Genomic DNA, 20930 nt, shown 5'->3' with positions numbered 1-20930 from the left:
TCTTTCTACTTTACATTTGCAGGGTATAAGATGGTTGAGTAGAATAATTATTTTCTTTTAAATCTTAGTATAATATTATAATTAAATAAAATTCATTCAAACCGAACAAAATTCTTTTATTATTTTGTGAATAATATTAAATACAATTTAAAGACGTACAAATATTATAAATTTCCTTTAAAAATAAATTTATTATTTAAAAAATAATTTTTTCATGTATGTACTACATTTATCTACTTTTTTTAAGAGTATGCAAAACTTGCATAACTTAAGATTGTGAATATAATTTTTCTATATTTTATATATTTATTAAAATAATTAATTATATTTAATTAATTGTTTAACTTCTTTAAAAAAATTTCTATATTAATTTAAATAGTTGATCTTGTTAATAATAATTTAATTGATAGACTTCTCCACTCAATTTGAAACATAGATTAATCTTACAATAAACGATCTAAATTTTCACCAAATCATCTACAAACTATTATAAGTGTGATACTGAATATGTTTAATTTGTTGAATAATGGTAATTTGTAGAATAAAAGGATATGAGATCACACAATATATATAGCATAGTTTCGAATTAGAATATCATGATATAAAAAGCGGAAGCATCTCCCCACCCAACATCTAGCTTGCATCCTAAAAAAAAAAAAAGCCTATCCGGCCAAGGCTCTCTCTGCACTCTATTGGAGAGTGGCCGGGGAGCCACCTGATGGGATGATCGGAGCTTCGACTCCTCCCTTCCTCTTCTAATTGATTGATCTGTTACATTTTGTCCTTATCATCAAACATGAACACTAAACTAATATGTTACGCCTCCCATGGTAGAGTGAACATTAAAGTGATTATAAATAATAATAATAATAATAATAAATATCGTATAACTTATTTTATATATTTATTTTTTGCGAATTAAAAGTATGGGCCGTCAGTCAATATCTTGGTCTAGTAACAGTACTCTAACATCTACATTCTACCCATGATCAAATTAGTCCCCTTTAAAATAGGCATGATCATGAGGATGGTTTCATGATGGCGCAGCTTTTTATATTATCAATGACAAGTACTACTTTTTATTAGATACTTTCTATCGTGTTTGTGGGTATATATAATTACTGTGTGATTTGTCCACGGTAGTTAATTGAATATACACATATAGAACTAAGGAAATAAATTAATAATTAGAGAAATCAATAAAAACTCATGCAGCTAGCGTAAGGTAAAGAGATTTAATTATACAATATGTATATATAAACCCCATATTAAAGATCAGGGACATGCACTTTAAAATAAAAAAAAAATAATTAATACATATATATTCAGAAATCATGCAAAAATATTATATAAAGATCATCATGATGTACGTATTCTTTGGATTTGATATATGAAAAATTTTAAATATAAGTTTTATATTCGGTACATTATTTAAAAATATGTAATTTTATTTTTTTTATGAAATAAAAAAATTTTATTTTATAAAAAAATAAAATTACATATTTTTAAATAATATATAGAATATAAAATTTTTATATAACACGACTCTTATATATAGACTCATGCATGACATGGAACTAGCAAGACTTATAATTAAATATAAAACGTACACTTTATTCTTATGTACGTTGCAATGTTCTTTTCTAGCTTTGATGCACGTAGGCTTTTCGATTGATCCCTTTCATTCTTTAAATTCTTTCGATGATCCCTTTCTCAAGCATCGCTATAAATCAGTTCATGTGGACGTTGAAATGTAGTTATCAGACCGCACGAACGAAGTCATATATTGGCCATCCTTTTATTTTTTATTTTTTTCAGCTTCCAATATTAATTAATATTGCGTTATGGGAAAGTTAAAGTTTGGTGGTCATAATTACAAGTAAGTACTCGAAACAACACCTTGGACAAGTAATTAATGATTGGGGTTGGACCTGATCAGTTGTCTTTATAGATATTTTGGCAACTTGCATGGCATGGCCGGAGTAGTACCAATTTGTTTTGTGGGGATCGATGTAGCTAGCTAGCATATAGATCGACGATCGAATAAATACACAAGTAACTTTATAAAATGAGTACTAGTGAATATTAATTGAATAAATTAAATTAAACATGCACGTACAGCTTGTTCGTCGGGTAAGGGTCCATAATGCATGCCTCCAACCTAGCAATTTTTGTATTCATGAGATGTAGATCCAAATTAATGCCTAGAAGATCTCGATCGCGATGGGCCCCTATATATATATATGTAACATTTATCAATGCTACCTACTAATTAATTAGCAGGACCAAGTACTCATGATATATATATATATATATATGAGTAATATATTCATCACCTAATCATAGTTAATTAATTAATTAATTAAAATTGTAATTAGTTTTAACGTGATTAAGCAGCTGCATTAAATTGTAACCACCATAACTACGATGTGTGACATTATATTTTGGAACTTTGTAAATTAATAATAATAATATTGATGATCACCATGGCAAATTATTTGGAGAATAAATATGGCAAATTGAAGTTACATGAAGATCAACAGCTATTTATAATAACGTATAATGACCTTATATACATTCTTTCTGTATATTCTGATAATAATTAAGCTTATTACAATCGTTTGCAAGTTATATGATCATCCGCATGCAACTCATGCACTAGCTAGCCGCGCTAATTCTCGCGAAGGAATTACCAAAAAAGAAAAGAAAAAACAGCAATATATATATACTAGCTAGCATCTCAATCGAACGCATGCATATATAATGGATATTTATATATGGTACTAGTGTATGTATGGAATATTATGGCATCGGCATTGGCATCGTCATCTTTTGTTTTAAACAGCTAGTTTTTTTTTATTATTATTTTTTTCTAAACAATTTTAAACAGCTAGCTGCTTATTGATCATTTTACCTTTAATTTTCATTCCCGTGTATATATATATATATACATATATGCTTAATTGTGTTGGGAGTAAAGATAAGAATAGAGACAGTGCGTAGGCATATTCTTTCCGGCCCCTGCGTGCAACTAAAGCAGCTTACATGTGAAGACAATATGACAATCGACCTAATTGAAGAGAGATCAGATATTGAAGGCCATTAAAATGCAGCTTTCAAGTCCAGTACTGAGGTTTAAAGCACTCATCCGTAGGTCCATCCACCCTATATATATAAATTATATATATAAATATGGAAAACTCTAAAGTCAAGCGAAATTACGTACCGAAGTGCACCCATGTCCTGACATGGATCAATTTAATGAAACGAACCGTTTTTGATTTTACGTGAAGGAGCTGAAGTTTGGGCGGGATCTGAAGATAAATAAAATATTTTGACAAAACGCATAGTTTTGAACGAAGGGCACAGTCTTCGTGCCTTCTCTCTTCCTCTTTCTCTTCCTCTTCGTGCCCTCTCTCTTCTCTGGTTTTTTTCCCTTCCCGTCCGTGCCTTCTTTCTTCTCCGTGTGCCTCCTCTGCTCTGCCTGGCTTCTCTTCAGGTATCGATTTTCTTCTCTCTTCCACCTAAAAGCTTCCATTTTTCGTTTAACCCCCATTTTTTGGTCCAAGCCCTAATCTTCTCCGCGTGCCTTCGTTGCGGCTCTTTCCTGCGAACACAACTACATCCACTGGTATATCTCTCTCTCTCTCTCTCTCTCTCTCTCTCTCTCTCTCTGTAGCAGATAATCATGCAGTTGATTAATTTTGTATTGTGTATATATTTTGATTTAAGAGTTTTCAAAAGTTAGGTTTTGAATTTAGGTAATTCGTGGAATTTTTCATCGAAAAATAGTCTCTAAATCAGGTAATCTGTCCTTCTTAACCAGGAAAAGTTCTCTGCTGCTTCTCAAATTGGATTTTTACGGATTAGCTTGTGAGATAGAACTTTGCCCTGTTTTTGGTTGCTACGAAAATGGGAAGAAAGTTTTTAGTTTCTGTGTCTTTTTGTTTTGGCTTTAATAGTTGGGAGGTCACTAGGTGTATGCTAATTGATTGGCTTCGGATTGAATGACTATAATAATTTTTAACACCCTTTAATTTTTAATTTGCACTGAAAATATCCTTTGTTCAAGTAGAGTGAGTTTACATTTCTTTGGATATTGGTTTACGGGCTTGGGCATTCTCACCATTATGTTTTCTTGTTTAAATTTTGAATATTGTTGTAGGGAAACTTAAGGTTTGTGGAAAAGATCCAAGGTATAAAGTCTTGAGTTGGTTGGGGAAAGTGAGAATTTGGACTTAATCAAGTTACTTCTTTTTTTGGTTTGCACTAAAACCAAATCAGTTAAAATGAGTGTGGTGGGATTTGATATTGGAAATGAGGACTGTGTTATTGCCGTGGTGAAGCAAAGGGGTATTGATGTTTTGTTGAATGATGAATCGAAACGTAAAACCCCGGCTGTGGTATGTTTTGGGGAGAAGCAACGGTTTATGGGATCTGCTGGTGCTGCTTCTGCATTGATGAATCTAAAATCCACAATATCTCAGGTCAAAAGACTAATTGGCAAGGAATTCTCAGATATGGATGTACAGAACGAGCTAAAAAAGCTGCCTTTTGAAACTTCTAAAGGTTTGGATGGGGGCATTTTGATTCACTTGACGAACCGGGGTGAGAGCCATACCTGTACACCAGTGCAGATTCTGGCAATGCTCTTTTCTCATTTGAAAGAGATAATAGAGAAACGTTTGGAAATGCCCATTTCAGATTGTGTAATCGGGGATCCCATCATACTTTATGGACTTGCAAAGATGTGCATATTTGAATGCTGCGACAATTGCTGGGTTAAGGCCTTTGAGATTGATGCATGACTGTACTACACTCACTTAGTTTTGGAATTTATAAAACAGATTTCCCCAGCTCTGGACCAATTTACGTTGCACTTGTTGACATTGGTCATTGTGACACCATGTCTCTATTGCATTATTTGAGGCTGGACATATGAGGATATTATCACATACTTTTGACATAAGCTTGGGAGGGCGAGACTTTGAAGAAGTTTTGTTTACTTATTTTGCTTCAAAATTTAAAGAGTAGTATGGTATTGATGTGTACTCTAATATCAAGGCATGTATCAAGTTGAGGGTATCATGTGAAAACTATAGTTGCTTATAATAATAACTTATAAGCAACTATGGCTTTCCTTACACAAAGACAGGATCACTTGCATCCATTGTAAAATTCTGGAAAAAACATTGTTGTCCATTAGGCCCACAGGTCAGTCATTTACTAACAATAAATCTGTTGATCATCGAATTGGAAATAATATGATTTGCAAAGTACTAAAATCTGTTTATAGAATGATCATGGCAAATTGCATGGCAAAAAGAGACCATCCTCAAATGTTTTTAAAATTCCTGCACTCAGTATCATAAACTCTGAACTTCATTCAAGTCCCTAATTTCACAAACTTCCCTTGCAACATCTTCCAAGTAAAAGAATATAAAAAAGAGCTAAAAATATCAACATGTTTTTATCAACTTCCCATCCATGTATTTAACATCAATCGTCCCAAAAAAAATATATTTACATCTGACAATATAACAACATGTTTTTAACAACTTCCCATCCATTCTAAAATAAAACAACTATCCAACCAACTTCTCCAAGTACATTGACTTATAGCCACAGTTGTGTCCCAGACAAGCTATTTGGCTGGGTTCCATCCACCACCCCAAGTTGCATCTGTGAACATAATATAATAGTTAAAAACTCATCCACATGTAACAAAGTCAAATAGAGAGAGTGACGAAGTGGAACAAAAACCATTACACTTTCTTGTATCTCGATCTCTACCGTGCCAATCTGGATTCCACTAAAGTCCAACACTTCGGTAGTGTTTTGGGGCGACTAACAACAGATAAAAAAAAAGGCACATTATATATATAGTTGAGAAATCTTACAAAAAAATCTGCTCACTTCTTAAGCATTATAGTTGATTTCAAAGCAATCCTATGAATAAAAAGAACAAAACACAATATAATTTAAAAGCACTAATTAAGAGTTATGTAACCTGAACGGGAACACTCTCTTGAGTCCCAAATAAATTCTTGCACGTGCCAACTGAGGCATATTGCAGCTGAGGCAAATTACAAATAGCTAGAAGGAAGAGGCACAAGCTAAATAATCATGCAGCTGATTGAAATATGCCAAGACAGATTAGAAACTTTAAGTCATTATCTACATACTAAACTCCAACTTAGCGTCCATGGAATGGTTAGTAGAAAAGACAAAATAAATGGATGAAGAGGGACTAATTTTAAATGCAAGACTATAGAATACACAATTGAGAAATGCTCTTCTTCATCCTAATCTGTCATCCCCAATCACACTTAGAAAATTAAAATTTGTAGAAAAATAATCTGTATCTTATAGAACCCTAAAAGTACTAGAATTTATTAAAAAAGAAAAAGAAAAGAGTAGAAATAAAATATTAAATCCCACAACAACATAACATGAGAAAATTTCCATTGAGTTGACAACATGTTTCAGAGCATTTAGCTGGAGATTCCTAGAATTTAAAAAGCCATCAACATTACTAACAACCAAGCCCATTTACCATCACATAAGCAAGCTAGACCATTCATTTTTTTTTAATGTGTTGCTGGCCTAAAGAGGTACAAGACTCCAAGGAACATTGGATTCAGAAGATCATATTGGCAATGCATTGATCAGTAGTTTAGCAACTCTTGTCAAAGGGAATAATGAGAGGTATCAGACAAGACATCCATCAAATAATGGGGTGGAATACCCTCTCAACATTGCCATAAGAAGCCCAACTTGAGCAAAAGGGATTTTTACAACAGACATTCTTCTGACTCTCTGCCAATGACATAAGCAATCCCTTCCTGTTCAAGAAAAATATTTGGTACAATGGTAAAGTTCTTTCTAGCATACAAGAATCAATAAGAACCAAACTCAGGAAGGGTCTAGTCTAACCCCAACCCAACAAATGGTTTGCCTTGGACATTAAGCTGTCTGAACAAAAGTATATAAATCCACAGAAAACAAAGCCACTTGAGAATTTAAGATGTTGATACTCCAGATTAATAACTGACAGGAAGACCTACTATTTAATCCTCTATACAATTTCCATTTTTTTTTTTAAGATCCTCTCAACCAGATTTTCAACCGTGACCATAGACAAATTTTATGACGGATTTGCCAAAACGAATATATGTTGAGCATTGAAGAAAATACTAACTAAATTGAAACCACAATGGTTATTTGTGGCACCTGTATATCTATAACTGCCGAGAAAAGCTTTTTGCAAACCAATTTTTTAAGTTGAAGGTTTTAGAGATGCATTGAAGGATTATCCACTCACGGGATGGGGGTGCTTTATTGGAGCAACCATCAACAAAATGTATGAACCAAACCAGTTTGGCAAGAATAGATTATTTCAGACGCATAGATGGCAGCATCTGATTTAAAAAAGAATGCCCTTCTGCGTGAGCACAGAGATGAAATCATAATATTCACATACATTTTTTTTACAGAGGATGGAGTACCTGGGATCGTCGACACAAAGAAGACCGTCGCTGTCGCGCGCAGAGGAGACCGTCGCGGTCGCACGCAGAGGAGACCCTCGCCATCCCGTCGCGGTCGCGCACAGAGGAGACCCTCGCCATCCCGTCGCGGTCGCGCACAGAGGAGACCCTCGCGGTCGCGAGCAATGGAGACCCTCGCCATCCCGTCGTCCTCGCGCGCAGAGGAGACCCTCGCCATCCCGTCGTCCTCGCGCGCAGAGGAGACCCTCGCCATCTCGTCATCCTCACGGCAGAGGAGCCTCGCCATCTCGTCGTCGTCGCGCGCAGAGGAGATTTAGGAGAGATGCCTGCTTTGAGGAAGAAATTTGGGGGAGATAATGCGTTGGGATCAATAGATTTGGGGGATTTGAACGCGGGCTGCCTTTTTTTCCCTTCGTCTTTCTATTCTCTGCATTTTCTTTCATTTTACATTTTTTTTTTATTCTCTGACAAAGTTCTCCACGTAGGCCGTTGGTACGCAATTGGTACGCAGCATCGCTTGCACCCAGAAGCTGAAGAACTGTATAAATATATATCATCCTCCTAAAAGGGCCGGGATAGAGTAAATCCCGAAGTCATTGAATAAAGAAAAATATTCTACCCACAAAAAGATTACACAAAAACGTAATTTCATAAATTGATATAGTTTTACGTAGCTCATCATATTATTTTTATTGTAAAAAAAAATTAATAGATTATATAAAATCATATCAATCCATATAATTAATTTATTTTTATGTAATTTCTTCGTAGCTATAACATAAATGAATTGAGTAGCTAGCAACTAGCGAGGATATTGGGATTTGATAAATATTTCATGGTATTGGTCAGCTGATCTAATTTCTTTCATTGAAAAGTACTATATGATATTTAGATATTAATTATATATAAGGCTGCTAATTATATGTTGTTAAACTAATTAACGTCATTATAAGAAAAATATTTATTTGTGACCAGTTATATCTAATAAAAATAATTATTTCTTGTTAAAATAAGTCTGTTTATATCACAAATAATCGTTATCGTCGTAAATAATCCATCACAAATATTTATTTTTCTTGTAGTGATACTTGTAATTCCCACAATAATCACATGATCAGTGAAAGATCAAAAGGAAATTTTATTCAATAATATATATATATATATATATATATACATATTTATCGTGTGTGTGTGCATGTGTCTCGTGTGTGCGGGGAGATCATGACAGCGGATCGGAAACATATACGTACATGCAACCCTTTACAAAGGAGGTGATCATGGGTCACTATATATTGAGAATCATAAATTTAATCTTAAAATAATAATTTAACCTTATTTATAAAAAATATATATAACATATATATATATATAATTGGTTAATTAAAAAGAATATTAATCTAAGCACTAAAGAATGGGTAAATCTCATATCTAATATTACAGCTTCCACCAACAACCCTCCCTCCTTCTTTGCCATCGCAGCAACTAGGAAGTTCACCAATCGCATCCTCAAGACACTTGAAACAATTCATGCTCGAAAGGTCTCTTGTGCACTGCGCATATCCGTAGAGTTTCGTCCATTCACCGAGCTCTACCTCTCCAACTGCATACATTTTGGGAACCACAGTCGACGCCTCCTTGGCTAGTTGGCTCAACAAATCCCTGGCTTTCTGGTTGAATACTTCAGGCTCACTAACATTTCTCACATTCAACAAGTAGAACCTGCTTTCATTATCGATTTGGCCAAAGAAATCTTTGTTCGAGTACTTCAAAAGACAATTATCGTACCAGATAATTGCACCTTCATTATACGGGCAGCGTTTGTGGATTTCGTTGCTGGCCTCGTTCACACAAGTTTTGCATTCCGTGGAATTAACATCACCGCCACAGAGAGCAAGACCGTGAGTTTGGTATTGATCAAACTTTCCAACTGAACCAAGGCCAAAACCCTGGGGAGGGGTTTTGTAGTGCAGATAACTCAAGAGCTTTTTGAGGTTTGATTCATAAGGGCCATTGCTTGTGAAATTGTGAGAGCTGGAACAGACATGGTAGAGAGGGCTGGCTCCGAATATGGTTTGGAGGAGAAGAGCAAAAGTGAGCAGGTAGATAGAGGAGGTGAACTGCGAGGAAGACATTTTTATCTTTTTGGAAGGAAGTTAAGCACAGAGCTAGATAGGCAAGTCGATCGATCGATGATATATATGGGCTTAAGTTTCGTCATATATTTATAGCAATCTCAGCATGAATATCTACTCCGTGGAAAAGTTAAAAGGGGATCCGAGCTGACTTTCCTCTTCTGAAGAAGTGTTCCAGTTCATCACAAGAATATGTCAAAAGTACTCATGGACGGCTTCTTGGGGAGTCTTTAAAAAATGGGTATTCTGAAGCAGCACTTCATCAACCTGCATGCCTAGCATTGGATTCTAATATATATATATATATATATACAAGATTAAGAATCGCTAGAAAAATTAAACGAGAGTTCTATAACATTAATTACGTGTGAGATTAATATATGCATATATATATATATTATTTCTTGAACGAGTAAGTACTAGTTGTTGAAGAGAGAAGAGTAGTACTTTTGAATCTTTGATCATTTCAAGGCAGAACTGCACGGTCCATGTTGTTGGCCGAGTACCCACATCAAGAAAATAGCTCAATTGCGGTGATTTTTCATCTGTTGCAAACAAAATCGCCGTAATTGGTCTTTTTTAGCGGCGATTTTATTTTTTGTCGCATAGAGTAAACAACGCCTTTCAATTTACTAAGAGTCGATCACTGTACATCTCAATTGCAGCGATTTTGGTAGATATTGCGGCGCTGTATTTCGCTGAAAAGTTAAAAAATTATTGCGACGGTCAAACAATCGCTGCAATTCATCTCTAGGGCGCTTAACTCACGGATTGTTTAATTTTCCCCCCGAAACGAAAACACATTCCCTCTCTTTTTTTTTTTTTACTCTATTCTTCCCCATCCCCGAGTTCCTACGATCGCGCGCTGTGATACCCACCCACTCATCTCGCTGTGATACCCACCCCCTCATCAGTGGCCATTGTTTGCAGGCCAAAATGGGAGATCACTTCGCCCATTTCCTTCTCACAAAACCCACTCAAGCCATCTGATTGCATTTTTCTGCCCTAGAGTGTCTGTTTCCTTCGCACAAAAGCCGTATAGGTCGTTCCTCGTCGACGCAACACCACTCAAGGCAGACAAAGAGTAGCCATTGAAGCAGCTCAGAGATGGAGGCTCCTTAATGCAGTCGAGCCCAACTCAAGGTCCCTCCTCCTCACCTACCCTTCTAATCTGACCAAATCGTGACCCCCTTTGTGTGTTTTAGCTTTTATTTTGCTTTTTTTGTTCGGATTCTCTAATTGGTTTATGATTAATTTTTCATAAACCTTAGATTGATTGTATGGATCAGAAAACTCATTTTTATCTAGTTTATTAATAAATTATTAGTTAGGCTCTATTTCTTGCTTGTAAATAAAATCGTCCCATTTCACTTTGAAATTGGGTTTAATCACAGCAGTAGCCCATAGCAGCAGCAGTCCATCGCAGCAGCACCAACACATCCTGCCGTGAGTTTGGAAAAATAGGTAAGGGCATTTGAAATTTATTTTTCTGTGATGTTGGTTGAATTTGTATGCTCTAACATCCAAATAAAAAAACACAATAGGTCATATGACTAGCTCAGAACCTAGCATCACGAACCATTGGCAGAGAGATGACCTAGAATCAATTGTTTTTTGTACATATGCTTTCTTCAAGCACACAAAGGTGTAAAGTCATGTACTTTTCAAGCTAATTAGTCCTTATTCTGTTTGCTTAATATTTGTATTTTCTTTTCAATTATAGCTGCATCCAACTTACACTAATTTCAATCTTAAGCTGCTACTTGTATATGGTCTTCTATATACTTTCTAGTTTATTGGGTTGATAGTTCTTGTAATTTAAATTGTTGTCCTATGTACAAAAACCCTCCAAGATACTAATGAATTCTGATATTTAAGAACAATGGAAGAAATTGGAGCATCATCTTGCTGACATGGTATTGTTTCTTACAGTAACTACTTTTTTACCAAACTAAGCCTTAGGTGATGACTTTATTGGTAGATTTAATTATATCTTACCGTTATATATAAATATATTATATAGCTTGGGTATAGTTGTTTGATATAGGAATGTGATTGTGTCTCTGTTAAGTGTGTAGGATCATAGGCCATTCAACCAGATTTATGCCAGTTGCTTTCCATCGGTCTCTTCATGCGCTGTACAAACGTAAGTGCCTTGCATTTGGCCTGATAGATGTTAAGTCCAGTTTGGAGTTTGAGTATATTAATTGGTCTTATACATGTGGCTGGGCAGCAGCTATGATTTTTTATTTTTGGGTAAACATTGCTAGTATTTGCATGTGGTATGTATGGTAGCTAATACTTGGCAGTTTTTTTTATTTGATACTAGAACTGGATAGTTTTGTATTTAGATGGAACAACTAAGTTGAGTTCACTGAAATGAGTCCAAAACTTGTTCTTTAATTAGCAGGCAAAGAATGGCTAATCATCTTTCTTAATCAGTCAATATTCCCTTTAAAAAAACATGTACATGAGGTAAAGCAAAGAATCTTAGTGTCTGGGCAACCCCATCCCCATGTTACACATCCAATCCATTTTTCCTTTAAGTGTATATATTTATCTAAGGGTGGCAAGTTAACTTTCTTTAAGAGTTAACTTGCCACTGCTGGTGCTGCCATTAGCTCTCATATGGACATTGATGGGGTAGTTTTTTATTATTTAATTACTTTGATATATCTTTTTTAATTATTGAATATTTTGGAAAAGTCTAGGGCCACTTCTATATTACTTTAGTGTCATCTTCAATATATATATTTATTGCATTTTAATTAGAAAACTAATAAAGAAATTTCATAAAGAAACTAATTAGAAAACCAAGTTCTGTTCTCACAATCTCATAAAGAAATTTCTCCTTTATTTGGATTGAATGAACATATTTGATTGTATTTGGCTTGTTTTGTTATATGTTTCTTATCAAACTTTTTAAGTCTCAGGTGAAAAGGCTTCTTTAGGGTGAAACATTGTTCCTGAATGAGCATCATAAAAGAAAGTTGCAGGATGAATTTGGTAAGGACAAGTAGCAATTGATTTTTCTCTCTTCCTCTGTTCAGCTCAAATATACTTAAGCATATGAACTTATATATTTGTTGTTTCAGATTCTGTGATCCCATTGTGTGTTTCTTGTATAACTTTTTGTTTATTTTTTAAGTAAGAAGATTTTATTAATAAGTGCAATGGTGAACCCCCACACACAAGCTGAGTTTGGTGTGGTAGAGTTTGATTTGCTTATGCAGAATGTGGTACTGTACTGGTCATATGACCAGTTCACTATGACCAGTTCTTAGAGAGATTCAGATTGAGGAACAACTCAAATAACCCCAGTAGAGAAGTAAATAAAATCAGATGTTAAATACTAAGTAACCATGCCAAAAAGTTTAATATATAAACTGGACTAATAGCTTTGTAATGTCATATTTTCAATGACAGATTATGTATAATGTTTATGTAAGTTAGCATTGTTGTAAGTATTGCAAATGTAGTCCTATCACGTTTTAATGGTTATCTTGTTGATATCCATGATATTCATATTAATTGAAACTAACTGTTTATTAATTTTCTATCTTTATATATTGCGTTGGACAATATTTTTCTGTATTCATCCATGATATCCATGATTTTGCATATGAAGCATTTCAAAGCATATGGTTATAAGTAGTTACTTATAAAAAAAGACATGTCCTAATCTTACACTTTTCTTGCTTGCAGGTAGAACCTGCTTTTGCTGATAGGTAGAGCTCTACATGTGGTTCATGCCTTCAGATGCTCTACATGTGTTTAACATGTAGGTGGATTAATATCATGGAATGTGCTACTAGTACGTGGATCCAGTACTGGATTTGATGTTGGAAATATTATCCAATATTCTTTTGCTTTTTGTTGTTTTTATCTTCTTCTAAATAACTCTGATAAAAAAAAATATCTTCTAAATAACTAGAGCATTGGTGGTTGAACTGGTTTTGATTGCTGTTATCTGCTATTGTCAGTTATTACTTCGTGTTATTTGTCCTCACTTATATAATTATTTGAAGCTAGCTTTCAATTTTGCACCATTAGGGCCTATTAAGGGGTTTCTGGCAAAGTTTTGAATACCGTACCGGAAGCCGTACCGGTCAAGGCACTGGAATGAAATATTTCGGTACCGGTACCGTTTCGTGTACCGTTCCGGCATAATATTTCGGTCACGATACCGTTTCGGTACCGGTACCGTACCGTACCGGTACCGTTTTGTATACCGTTTTGGAATAATTTAAACCTGGATAAATTATATATATACAAGCATTAACTGTATTCCAAAATAACAACAAAATAAGTCAAATTCAATATTCTCAATACAAGTCTTAAGTTTTAAGTTACAACTAACATAAAGTTATAAAATATAAATACCAATATTATCATGATAAAATCAGTAACTTCACTACGTCATCAAAGATGATCATCCTCATCAAAAAGACAATAAGGATCAGGATTCGACATGTGAATCAAAATATTTTCATCAACGTCATCTCCATCATCAACATCAACACCAATATTATAATTGTCTTCCTCATTTAGTGAGGCCAATGGCTCCTCAATACTTGCCCAATCCAAATCTTCTCCATCAAGAAGCTCAGATTCTTCACCTACCCATTCTTCCATCAAATCAATGTTTTCAAGATTGATTGGATCTAAAGCATCTCTTCCCTTTTTTATGCTCCTGTCAAAATAAAATCAAACATAAGTGAAAATGTTATATATTTTTCAACAGTGAAAACATTAGTATTAAAAAAATTTACCTCTCTCTCAGCTTCAAGTTATAACGAACAAATACTAAGTCATTCAAACGTTTATGCACTAATCTATTTCTCTTCTTCAAATGAATAAAATCAAATGTGCTCCAGTTTCTCTCACATCCAGTTGCACTACAACATTGACTTAGTACTCGAACAGCAAACCTTTGAAGCGTTGGAATCTCGCAACCAAATTGGGTCCACCATGCAACTATAACAATAATACAATTATAAATTATTAATTAAATACAAGTAAAAATAAAATAAGATAAAATTTAAAGTACAAAGTCACACTATTTAACAAATGATATTGATAAATGATAATACCTAGATTAATCTTATCACGCTGGCGGATTGCTAAAGAATGTCCAAACTCACCTATTGCATTCTTATACAAGTCAAGTTCTGCAATGATCTTGTCTTGATTATCGGGATCAAGTTCCATTTTCATAACACAGCTGTTGAAGCCTCTTATAACATCATTTTTATTTTTAAAATTGGGGCTATAGTAAATTCCAGGGTTAAGAAAACAACCCGCCGCATGTAATGGACTGTGAAGTTGCCTATCTCATCTGGAATCAATGATCCTGGTGAATGGACTGAATAAAATGACTTTGTTATTGCATCTTGCTTTTATGTTCTCTTTGGCTCTTTCCATTGCATCATACAAGTATCCCATTGCAGGCTTCTCATCCCCGTCAACAAGTCGTAGAACACGAACCAAAGGTTCACTAACTTTAACAATGAATTGACATTGAACCCAAAACTCTTTATCTTCTAAAATAATCTCAGCTATCTCTTTCCCTATGCTGCTCTTAGAATGATTTGATGCAATCCATTTATCACAAGTAAACATTTGTCTGAGTTCTTTCTTAAACAAGAGCAAACATTGGATACTTAAAAAATTTGTCGCAAATCTTGTAACTGCAGGACGACACAAATCATGACCTTTGGTAAAGTATTTTCTCATCAATGCCAAAACCCAGCCATGGTTATAGATGAATTTTGTTATCTTTTTTGCCTTTTTTATGGTATCATCAATAAGGGGAAAATATCTTGGATCAGAAAAATTCTCCAACATTAAATCTATGCAATGAGCTGCACATGGGGACCAGTAGAAAGAGCCATACTTCTGTTGTAACTTTTTTCCTGCAGCTTTATAACTTGCATCATTGTCCGTTATGAATTGCACAAGATTCTCAGCTCCAATTTCTTGAACAACCTCATCAAAGATATTAAACAATGTTTCAGCATCTTTTCTAAGACCAGATGTATCAACAGACTTCAAAAACATTGTACCTTTCGGACAATAAATAAGAAAGTTGATTATTGATTGTTGCTTCTGGTTTGTCCAACCATCTTTTCTAATTTGTTGCAAATAATCTTGAACCTCATTCACAGCCATTTTTAACAAATTTCCTCTCAACTCATATAAAGATGGGCCTTTGAATCCTGGCCCAATGGCAGTCATGGCATCAATAGCTGGTTGATAAAACTTAGATTGAGCAGCATTAAAAGGCAGATTAGCATCATACCACCAGCGTGCTACAGCCATCTTTGCTTTTACAATCATCTCATTTGAACACATAGAACTCTTAATTGAAGGTTGGGCCCCAGGAGTTGTTCTTGGAGCAAAAAATCTACTCAATCCCCCCACTGACTCTCCAGTTCCAGATTCTTTCGACTTCCCCTTACCTTTTGAAAGTTGAGACTGTCCCTCCATACTATTACGATCGTCAATATCATCAGATGTTAAATCTATATCGCCTCCAATCTCTGACCTTATTCTCCTTCTCTTCTCTTTGCTTTTTTTCATTTCATTAAGCAACTCCTTCATTTGCCATTTTACATCTTCAGACACATTTTTACATGCTTCTACATCGCCTGGAATTCCAGCTAGATGATGCTTCAACCGAGTGATCCCGCCACCTCTAATTATTTTATTACAATATAAACATTCAGTATTATTTCTTGCCCCTGGCACAGCACGTGCATGGGCCCATGCTGGATCTTCTGATCTTACAGGAGCAAGTGTTGGAGTTGAAGTCATACCACCAGTTGATTGACAACTAGACATTTATAACTATTAAAGTATAACAAATTAACACTTATAAGTAAGTCATTAAGAGGAAACTCATCAAATCTAAACTACTTATGCAATATAATCAAAAACATTTATAAGAATAAAAAATAAAAACAAACATCTATAAAAATATAATCTAAAACATCATCTATAAGAATACAAACAAACATCTATCAAAATATAATCTAAAACATCTATCAAAATAAAAACAAACATCTATAACAATATAATCTAAAATATTTATAAAAATATAATCTAAAACATCTATAAAAATACAAACAAACATCTATCAAAATATAATCTAAAACATCTATAAAAATATAATCTAAAACATCTATCAAAATAAAAACAAACATCTATAAAAATATAATCTAAAACATCATCTATAAAAATACAAACAAACATCTATCAAAATATAATCTAAAACATCTATTAAAATATAATCTAAAACATCTATAAAAATACAAACAAACATCTATAAAAATATAATCTAAAACATCTATCAAAATAAAAACAAACATCTATAACAATATAATCTAAAACATCTATAAAAATACAAACAAACATCTATCAAAATATAATCTAAAACATCTATAAAAATATAATCTAAAACATCTATCAAAATAAAAACAAACATCTATAAAAATATAATCTAAAACATCATCTATAAAAATACAAACAAACATCTATCAAAATATAATCTAAAACATCTATCAAAATATAATCTAAAACATCTATAAAAAATTAAAAATACAAACAAACATCTATAAAAATATAATCTAAAACATCTATCAAAATAAAAACAAACATCTATAACAATATAATCTAAAATATCTATAAAAATACAAACAAACACTATAACAATATAATCTAAAACATCTATCAAAATACAATTATGATTTGTTTATCAAAAAAGTAACAAAAAAATAATTAAATTAAGTTATAAATATAAAAAAAAAAATAGTAAAAATAAAATACCAAGTTGAGGCCTGGTGGTGGTCGGCGTCGTGCGGTGGACTGCTGGGCCGCTGGCCGTTGGCTGCTCGTGCGTGACTGAGGCGTGGGACTGGGAGCCGTGAGCCTGGGCGCCGAAATGGTTCGGCCGAATTGAGTTCAGGATATTAGAAGGCAGAGATTGAGAAATGAGATTCTGAAGTCTGAAAGTAGGTTTTGATTTTGTGGTAAAATTCCAAAATTGCCCTTTAGAGTTTGCAAAAATTACAAAAATGCCATCAACCCAACTGCTGAAAAGCGTACCGGCCGAAATTTGTGTTTCGGCCGAAACATAAAATACCGGCCGGTACAGTCATGTACCGGCCGGTACGGCCGAAATTTCGGCCGAAACGGAACACTTATTTTACCGGTACCGGCCGATTGGCCGGTACGGCATATACCGGCCGTACCGGCCGGTACGGTACGGTACCAAAAACACTGGTTTCTGGTGTAGAAGGTTCAGGAAGGCTTTAGCACTGTTGATAATAGCACTAGAATTGCTGCCCTGTGCAGCTGTTGAATATTACATTCTCAGAAGTAGAATCTTAGATCATATAAATAAGTATATGGGGCAGAGCTGAATTGATATATTTTCACTTTCACGTCTTGAAGGGGTTTAAATTTATTCATGTGTACATCCTACGTACTAGAGTATTATCATCTTTAATCATTAATAAAGCACAAGCATAGGTAAAATTACTTCTGAGAATGTACAAGCATAGGTAAAAGTAGACTCAGAATTAGTTTTCTTTTTCCTCTGCCATTTTGTCATTTACCCATTAGGAGTTAAGAAGGCTGGTTCATTTAAATCAAGAGCTGAGTTTTAGGCAACACACCAAGTACCTTGCCTATTGAGGTAACGTATTCAATATAACTTTAATATCCAAAAAGCTTGATTATCTTGAATGCTCATTATTTTCCAAAATAGCCTTATTTGCCTAAGAAGAGGAAAACTTTTCATTTCATAATATCGTTGATTAGATGATTGTAGTTATTTTGACCATATGAGAAGTTGTTTTTCTCTATTAATAATAACTTTCATTTGTTGGGTATGATAAGATGTTCTCAATGAAAGAAGTTTCTGAAATTATATTTTAACTACACACACACACATATATATGACTTACTATTTCCAGCAATTTAGATCAAATCATGGTTTAAATGTTTGTGTGTCTCTCTTATATAAATTAATTTCTTCATTTGAGCAGATAAGTACTGATCGAATTCTCCCTTTTCTTTTGGCTTAATTCTGAAGTTTATAGCAGGTACACAACCAATAAACACCTTAGCTTTTGTTCTTGATGGTGTGAACTTTGGAGCATCTGACTTTGCATATACTGCATATTCAATGGCAAGTTCACTAAACCCTCTTTTCCCATATACATATATATATGTATATATATTCAATCTCTGTTAATTTAATTATCTTTCAGAACTTTTCTTTAAATAATTAAAAATATTCTTGTTCAGATTATTATGGCTATAGCAAGTATTACCTCAGAATACCTTCTGGCTAAAGCCAGAGGTTATATTGGACTCTGGTATGCCTTAATCATCTACATGGGTTTGCGCACAGTTGCTGGTGTTTGGAGGTGATTTTCCTTGTAATCCATATTCCCTAGCTAGCTAGCTAATGAAATCTATATATAATCGAGATATATATTTCAAGTTTCAATCTCCATTTTTTATAATAGGGTAAGCATTTGGAATATTTTGAATGATATCTTCTTTCTTTCTTTCTTTTTATTTAATTTTGATTAATTGCAAATGGTAGGGTGGGGACAGCAACTGGACCTTGGCGCTTCCTCAAAGGCAGAATGCTTTCATAAGAGTTGTTAATTCATGTATTTGCTTTACAAGAGGCTCCTTATAAATATTTCATACTATTTATCTAGCTTTAGGGTTTAGCTCATATGTTAATTATATCTTACAGTTATATATACATATATTATATATCAGGCTCTCTAATATTAAGTATAGCTTGGGTATAGAAAATCGCCATTAATTTCGTGCAATTTTTTTTTTATTTTGTTAAATATCTTTTCCGGCGATTACAATTCGCCGGAAATAATTTTTTGGTGGACAAATGTTATTTCCGGCGATAACATATCGCAGGAAATACTTATTGCCGGCATTCTAGGGTATTTTCGGCGAACAATATTGGCCGCAAAAAAAAAAATACCAATGATGTTATGATCGCTGCAACTGAGTTCACAAAACCAATAATTCAATTGCGGCGATTTTAAAATCGCTGGGATTGATATATAACGGCGCATTTTAATCGCTGCAATTGTTATTTCAAAACCATTTAGTCAATTGTGGCGATTTAAAAAAATCGTTGGGAAATTATATTTCCGGTGATTTTTCCTCTTTTAGCGACAATATTAAATCGCTGGAATTAATTTTTCCCAACGATTAACAACTGAACCGTATCTTGCAATTGCAGCGATAAAATGTACCATTTGCGACGAATAAAAATCGCCGGTAAATAAAATATTTGCCGACGATTTTTGGCTTTCGTTGGAGTAGATCAAAAGTGGGACTTTAATACCGGCGAACGTCCAGCGATTTATAAATTGCTGGAATAGGTCATAGGCGGCGATTTTGTTGGTTTTGTCAACGAAAGTGAATCGCTGGAAAATGTGATTCTCCTTGTAGTGACCGTGAGAAGTTCAGGAAAATCAAGTTAACGTTTTGCGGAAAAAGATCGAAAGCAGCATAAGGTTGTAAAAGTACTATATATATTATTACATATCAAGCAAAGCCGATCGTTGGCCGGGTAAATGCTTCTGGAAATCATTTAGGTCTAGATTGTTTTTATAATCAACTCATTTTATTTTATTTTATCTTATCTAATTATTATAATTTTTTTAAATTTTTACATAAAATAAAATAAATAATTTAATATTTTTAAATCTAAAAAAAAATTAAAAAATTAAAAAATATATTTTAATAATATTTTATTTAGTTTTTAATTTTAATTTCAATTCATAACATCTTATCTATAAAAATTTATCTACGAAAACAAACGGCACCTTAGACCTTTATTTTAGCTAGATTAATAGTACTGTGGGCTTGTAGGAATACTTTCCTGTCATTCACCTTATTTCGTGGGCTTATTTTCCGGACCCTATGGATCACTAATTTTACCTTCCTTTCAAGTCTCCGATTTTTATTAATAACTTTATATTTTATCGAAGAATACTTTTGTAGGCCTATCATCACCGGCCACCTTGCTATATACATAATACATTAGCAGTAGTTAGTAACACTACCATTGGGACCTTAATATGGGCTGGTTTGGACACTTACTATCTGATCAGAATTACGTAAATAGTAATAAAATAGTTTGTTCTGTTAATCAGAATAAAATTGTTTATTCATAAATAGTTTGAGTTAAATTAATATTTTATTAAATTTTAATAAATGAGAGAGAAAAAATTAAATA

The 20930-nt window shown here is 33.7% G+C and overlaps 3 protein-coding genes across 3 annotated transcripts; 1 reads left to right on the top strand and 2 right to left on the bottom strand.

Annotated features, from left to right (window-relative positions):
• The first annotated feature begins 3424 nt into the window (after positions 1–3424).
• Positions 3425–5113, top strand: LOC109002229 (heat shock 70 kDa protein 16-like). The gene is made up of 3 exons (XM_035688899.1): positions 3425–3499; positions 3570–3631; positions 4166–5113. Exon 3 carries the CDS (start codon positions 4290–4292, stop codon positions 4806–4808), a length of 519 nt encoding a protein of 172 aa, XP_035544792.1. The 5' UTR covers positions 3425–3499; positions 3570–3631; positions 4166–4289; the 3' UTR covers positions 4809–5113.
• Positions 5114–8905: 3792 nt separating this feature from the next.
• Positions 8906–9640, bottom strand: LOC108996240 (cysteine-rich repeat secretory protein 38-like). Its single transcript, XM_018972009.2, has one exon. The coding sequence runs from the start codon at positions 9638–9640 to the stop codon at positions 8906–8908; it is 735 nt and encodes a 244-aa protein (XP_018827554.2).
• A 5334-nt stretch (positions 9641–14974) lies between these two features.
• LOC118347962 lies at positions 14975–16483 on the bottom strand. Its single transcript, XM_035688658.1, has 2 exons — positions 15797–16483; positions 14975–15688 (listed from the first exon to the last, which is right to left on the bottom strand). The coding sequence occupies exons 1-2, from the start codon at positions 16481–16483 to the stop codon at positions 14975–14977; spliced, it is 1401 nt and encodes a 466-aa protein (XP_035544551.1).
• Positions 16484–20930: the final 4447 nt, after the last annotated feature.

Source organism: Juglans regia, chromosome 3, assembly GCF_001411555.2.
Source record: "Juglans regia cultivar Chandler chromosome 3, Walnut 2.0, whole genome shotgun sequence".
In the NCBI taxonomy this organism is placed as follows: Eukaryota; Viridiplantae; Streptophyta; class Magnoliopsida; order Fagales; family Juglandaceae; genus Juglans; species Juglans regia.
The sequence above is the reverse complement of the archived record's forward strand: the minus strand, read 5'-3'. Positions and strand labels throughout refer to the sequence as shown.

Bases quoted from the DNA above. Each gene is read 5' to 3' on its own strand.
- LOC118347962 (XM_035688658.1), bottom strand. From the start codon at position 16,483: ATGTCTAGTTGTCAATCAACTGGTGGTATGACTTCAACTCCAACACTT. The intron at 15,689-15,796 runs GTTCAAGATTAT...ATGTTTTTGAAG, and splicing joins TAAAAATGGCTGTGAATGAG to TCTGTTGATACATCTGGTCT.
- LOC109002229 (XM_035688899.1), top strand. From the start codon at position 4,290: ATGAGTGTGGTGGGATTTGATATTGGAAATGAGGACTGTGTTATTGCC.
- LOC108996240 (XM_018972009.2), bottom strand. From the start codon at position 9,640: ATGTCTTCCTCGCAGTTCACCTCCTCTATCTACCTGCTCACTTTTGCT.